This window comes from Belonocnema kinseyi, chromosome 2 (genome assembly GCF_010883055.1).
Source record: "Belonocnema kinseyi isolate 2016_QV_RU_SX_M_011 chromosome 2, B_treatae_v1, whole genome shotgun sequence".
Taxonomy (NCBI): Eukaryota; Metazoa; Arthropoda; class Insecta; order Hymenoptera; family Cynipidae; genus Belonocnema; species Belonocnema kinseyi.
Genome location: NC_046658.1, coordinates 27266395 through 27272587, shown reverse-complemented (window position 1 = coordinate 27272587; position 6193 = coordinate 27266395). Strand labels below are relative to the sequence as shown.

The 6193-nt window shown below is 28.0% G+C and overlaps 1 protein-coding gene across 1 annotated transcript in view; it reads right to left on the bottom strand.

Moving 5' to 3' along the window:
• Positions 1 to 394: 394 nt before the first annotated feature.
• The window catches only part of LOC117182612, an 8087-nt gene continuing 2288 nt past the window's right edge, over positions 395 to 6193 (bottom strand). Inside the window, exon 2 of the mRNA XM_033375710.1 lies at positions 395 to 568. Within this exon, the coding sequence (XP_033231601.1) occupies positions 395 to 568 (174 nt within the window). The remainder of the gene's footprint in view (positions 569 to 6193) is intronic.

Here is a 6193-nt window from a genome sequence, read left to right as displayed (position 1 = left end):
ACTAGCAAGATGGAGGCATGTTCCTACAGAGGACAACCCTGCCGATTGTTCTTCCAGGGCTCTCTTACCTGATCAGTTATTGAGTCATACTTTATAATGGCGAGGTCCTCCTGAGCTAGTGCATCACCCCTCATTTTGGCCGGCATCGGGGGCGTTATTGCTGTTGGCGTTGACCTCGAGCCGAAATCTTCGGTCAAAACTTGTCAGCTCACTCACCATTCTGTCGAGGCGAAGCAATTTCTCACTGATATTGCTGACATAATTGCATCTTGGCCAAAGTTGATTAGAGTTACAGCGTATTGTCGACGTTTTATTGAAGCTCTTCTTCGAAGGTTCGAAAAGTTGACAGAAGATGAGGATCTGCTGAAGAGCCTTGTTCTATCTGAATCGGACATCAATGAGGTCTCTTTATGGTGTATTCAGCAAGTGTGAAGTACTGCTTTTGATGTTGAAATACATGCTCTAAAAAAAGGAAACGTGATTCCTTCAGGTTCACCCTTGAAGACCTTGAACCCATTTCTGGATGGTTCGGGTGTTTTACGTTTGGGTGGTCGCTTACATCAGGCTCCTATTAGATATGAGGAAAAACATCCTGTAATATTAATATTTCCTGTAATTATTGCACAGTGGGATACAGCTCTCTTTATATACTCTTCGTCAAGCGTTTTGGATAATCGGGGGCCGAACTCAGGTTAAGAGTGTAATTAGTCGTTGTGTCTCGGGTGTACGTAAACGAGCTGTCACAGTTCAACAACGTATGGGTAGCTTGCCTGATTTTAGGACAACAACTTGTAGTCCATTCACTCATACTGGGGTTGATTACGCTGGTCTCATCTCTGTGCTATTTGCTCCAGGTAGAGGTCAGAAAAGCTATAAAGGCTATTTTGCGCAATTTATATGTTGTGTGACTCGTGCAATTCACTTAGCATTTGTATCAGACTACACTTCTCAAGGCTTTTTAGCACCTTACCAACGCTTCATAGCTCGTAGAGGTAAGCCCTCACATTTATACAGCGACAATGGTACTACTTTTCAAAGTGCCGATCGCGAGTTGAGACATGTCAACTTCGAAGAGATGTTCATTTGATAAATCTTTTCTCAGTTGAAGGAACGATCTGGCGTTTTATTCCACCCGTAGCACCTAATTTTAGGGGACTCTGGGAAGCAGGCGTTAAAAGTCTTAAGCATAATTTTCGAAGATGTGTCGGTTCACTTACCTTAACTTTTGAGGAATTTACTACGACTCTAGCTAGAATAGAATCATGTCTGAACTCACGTCCAATAGGCCTTCTTTCGGATGACCCTGATGATTTCTCATATCTGACACCAGATCATTTCTTGATCGGCTCCCCTACGACTGGTGCTCCTGAACCTTCGGTGGAACTCGTTCCAAAAAATCGCTTGACCAGGTGGCAGATCGTGCAACGTATCGCGGTAACGTTTTGGCGAAGGTGGAACGTAGAATATTAGCATTCCTTACAACAGCGCTATAAATGGAATCAGGAGCGGCCCAACATTAAAGTTGGAGATATGGTATTAACTAAACATGATGCTCTCCCGCCTTCGAAATGGACACTGGGTCGCATCATTATGTGCTATGAGGAAAAGGATAATTGTGTCCGTACGATTAGAGTTAAAACTGCTGCCTCATAGTTCGACCGTTCAATCTCAAAAGTTTGCTTGTTGCCTATATCTTCGGTCAAGCCTGCTGAATTATTTGACTCTTGAACCGATTGTAAGTTAAAGGTGCCAATTGAAGCGAAATTCGTCTTATAAAATAATTGGTTTCGAGAACTCTTAAAGCTATGAAGTATAATAATAATTTCAAAAGATTATTAATAAATCCAAATATTTAAAAATAAATGTTTGAATTAAAAAGAATGTAAAATAAAAATAATTTGATTGTTTCAATGAAAATAATTGTTTGATATATTTTTTCCCAATTTTAATTCACATAAGGATTAAATTTTAATTTTCTTAATTAAGTACATAAATAGATAAATTACTTGAAGATTGTCTAATTGAATATTTACTATAATTTCTTTAATAAAACTTTAGTAATGTTTAAAATACATCTAGTTAAATTATATTATTTGTGTGAATTTCTGCTATGTTGTAGAATTAGTATCTGAATTCTGATTTCGAGATAATATGAACATATATTCTTCTGGAATACTTTTAAAGTTGATTAATAATTCAAATTTTCAGAAAAATACAAATTAAAAACTAATTGAAAGATTCAATGCAAATAATTCTTTAATGATTTTTATGTTATTAACAGATCAATTAATTATCGGCTGATTAATTTCTTTACAATATTTCATTACATGAGGATTAAACTTTAATTTTCCATTGGATGTTGGACATAAGTGGTATAATAGCAGCTTATTTATATTTAACATATGCCTATTAAAATTATATTATTTCTTGAAATGTTAATGATGTTGTGAAATAATTTTCTGAATTAAATCTCAAAATTATATATACATGTGTTAAAAAAATACACAAATTGAAAATAATGTGATTGTTTCACAGAAAATAATTGTCTGAGGCTTTTTATGTTATGAAATGTTTAATTCATTATCAGCTGATTAATTTTGTTCACAATATCAAAGTATATAAAGATTGAATTAAAATCTTTTGAAATTAAGTTAGACAAATTGATTATTTAATTTCAAATCATGTAATTAAATTTTAGCTAATACCATTAGTATCGAAGCTTATTATTTCTTTTAAACACTTCTATTACAATTATATCAATTTTATGATGCTTGTGATTTTTTGATGTTGTGAATGAGAGTCTGAATTCCATTTTAAAACTTATATATATATATATATTTTTTTTTTATATATATATTTTTAAATTAGTTGACAAGGTAATTAATAGATTAGATGTATAAAAATGCTGCTTCAAATTTAAAGGAGAATATAATGTAAACATTATTTGAACTCACATTTTCTGGAATTAGTTTAACAGGTTATGATTGAATAAAATTTTCAAATATAAAAGTTCAAATTTAAAAAAAAATATATTATTTACTTAAACGTTATATAATTGAATATTACATATAATTTGCATGATAGAAGTTAATTCATATTTAAAATACTACACTATCAATGAAAAAATTTTTCAAATGATTCTGATGTTGTGAAATGAATATTTAAAATCAATTTTTCGTAATATATTTAAATTTTTTTTTTAGATGAGTATCAAAAGTTGTCAAGCAATCAAATTTTCATAAAAAAAAGTGAAAATTAAAAAAAAATCTAGAGGGAAAATTATTTTAATTTTTGAATGAAAATTGTGGTCTAATGCTTTTTATGTTATGAACATATTAATTTATTTCAGTTGACTAATTCTTTTCACAATGTTAAATTACAAAAATAATAAATTTAACATTTTAAATTTAAGTTAAAAAATTGATTATTTACTTGAATGTTATGCAATTGAATAGAGCCTATAGATTGTGAATTACTTATTATTAGCTGAATAACTTTTACAATATTACATTAAGTGAAGTTAGAATTCATTTATATTGGATATAAGCCTTAAAATAATAGCTTGGTTATATTTATCCTATTTCTGTTACAATTATTTAGGTTTTCAAAATGTGGGTGCTGTTTTGAAATGAGCATCAGAATTCAATTTTCAATGAATTTAATTAATTTAATTTTAATTTCTGAATTCAATTTGGTACATGTATTTTATTTTTGTACTAAAAGAAGTGTTGAAGGTAATTAATAACTAAAATGTTCAATAAGGAAGTAAGTTTAAAATATATATAAAGCCAAAATAAATTTATTATTTCAATGAAAAAAATTTTTTGAGGCTTTTTATGTTGTGAACTGTTTAATTAAGTATTAGATGATAATTTTCTTCACATTTTCTTTATATTTGTTTAAGTCAGGTACAAAGGTTATTAGTAAATTATACGTATAGAAGTGATGTTCCAAAATTTAAAGAAGAATATAATGCAAACTTTACTTTAATGTTCCAATGAAAATAATTGTTTCGAGCTTTTTACTTTGTGAACTGGTTAATTAATTATCAAATGATTCTACTAAAACGTAGATTTTCTAAATTTAGTAAAATAATTATTGACTTATATGTTATATAATGGAATATTAAATATAATTTGCCTATAAAAAGTTAATTTATATATTCAATTATATTATTTCAAATGATTCTGATGTCATGAAATGAGTATTTTCATTCGATTTTTCAAATGTTTTAATTCTTTTTCTAAAATTATTATCGCAAGTTATCAATAAAACAAATATTTAAAAATGAATTTGCAAATTTAAAAAAATGTAGAGTATAAATTATTTCAATGTTTGAATAAAAATTATTGTTTAATGCTTTTTATGTTATGATTTATGAACAGATCAATTAATTGTTAGTTGACTCATTTTTCTACAACAATGAAAGAGATAAAGATTTAATTTTAATTTTTTTTAATTAAGGAAATGAATCGTTTATTTACTTGAAGGTTATGTAATTGAATATTGGTTATAATTTGAATAATAGAAGTCTATTAATCTTAAAAATACTTCTTTTTCAATTATATTATTTGTGTGGATTTTTGTTGTGTTATGAAGTATTTAAATTCTCTAATTTCGAAATGATCTAAACATACACATTTTTTATTTTTTTCTAGAATGGCTTAAAAGGTTATTAATAATAATTAAAATTTTCAGAAAAATACTAAGTAAAAATGATTTGAATTATTCAATGAAAATAATTCTTTAATACTTTTTATGAGATGAACAGATTATTTATTCATTAGCTGAGAAATTTGTTAAAAATATTACATTACATAAAGATTGAATGTAATGTTCATGTATTAAGCAACATAAACTAATTGCATATTGAATATAAGTCTTATAATAAATGCTTCTTTATATTTAACCTATCTCTATTACAATTATATAGTTTCTGAAATTGTTATGATGTATATTGAATTTTTCGAAAATTAGCGTTAAAGGGTATTAATAATTCTGTACTTTACAAAAATATAAAGTAAAAGTTACTTTAATGTTTTTATAAAAATAATTTCTTATTGATTTTTATTTTGTGAACTAATTAATTGATTACTAACTAATTAATTTTTTTCGGAATATTAAACTATATAAAGATTGAATGGTTTGTTATGCCTCCTCTAATCTCTAAAATAGACAACACATTGTTGTCGAAAACCTAAATTGTTGCGACACTAGTTAAATAAAACTGCCAGTGACACTTTTCAAGTTGTTTATATATTGATGAGAATTTGTGACTTTTCTGCACCATCAATTTTGTACATCGAAATTTCCATATAAAATGTGTGAAATAATTTTTTTCATAACATATTGCGACAATACTATAATTCCTGAACATTTTTTTACATTTTTGAAGAGATAAATAAATCAAATTCTATACCGCACTTCTTATTAAAAAACATGTTATTTAGAAGACGTCTATTAAGCTTTTAAAACTAATAAAATAATGGGACGTAACTGCAGTTAGGGTGTGGGGGAAGGTAAACGGGTAAAAAATATCGATACACAATATGTGAACGCTACCTAATAATAGTACTCGTAAATTTTACGTTACATGCTTTCACAGTATTAATTCTTTCCAAATCTAATTTCAGCAAGAATAAATGCAATTAAAAATTTAACAATATTTTTGAGATGTTGCTGCTGTTTTGAGAATAATATTTTCAATTAATTTAAAAACTATATTTAAATATGTTTTAATGCCCCTTCTTAAATTAATATTAACAGTCACTAACAAATGAAATTTTTACAAATGAAATTAACATTTTTTTATAAGTTGTAGATTAAAACTTATTTCAATGTTTGAATGAAAATGATAGTTTAATGTATGTATGTATGTATTTAATCTCTCCCTTTTACGGGTTTGAGGGCCACCGCTCCCTGTACATATATTTACAATTCCATCCTTAGTCTAACTTAACTACTACTTATATTCTACTCTTTTGCATTACGCAGGATAAACCATAGTAACAGTAGTGATATTAATTCCTAAAATGAGCGAGCTTCCAGGGCTTCCGTTTCCTCTTACCATAAAAAATGCATTTTCCACGAGATTGAAAACAATTTTCGTTTTTTACTGTCCCTTTTCAGGATCACCCGTTTGGCTCTGCCCTACTCCCTTGCTTTCCCTTACTTCATCCAATTTCTTCATCCA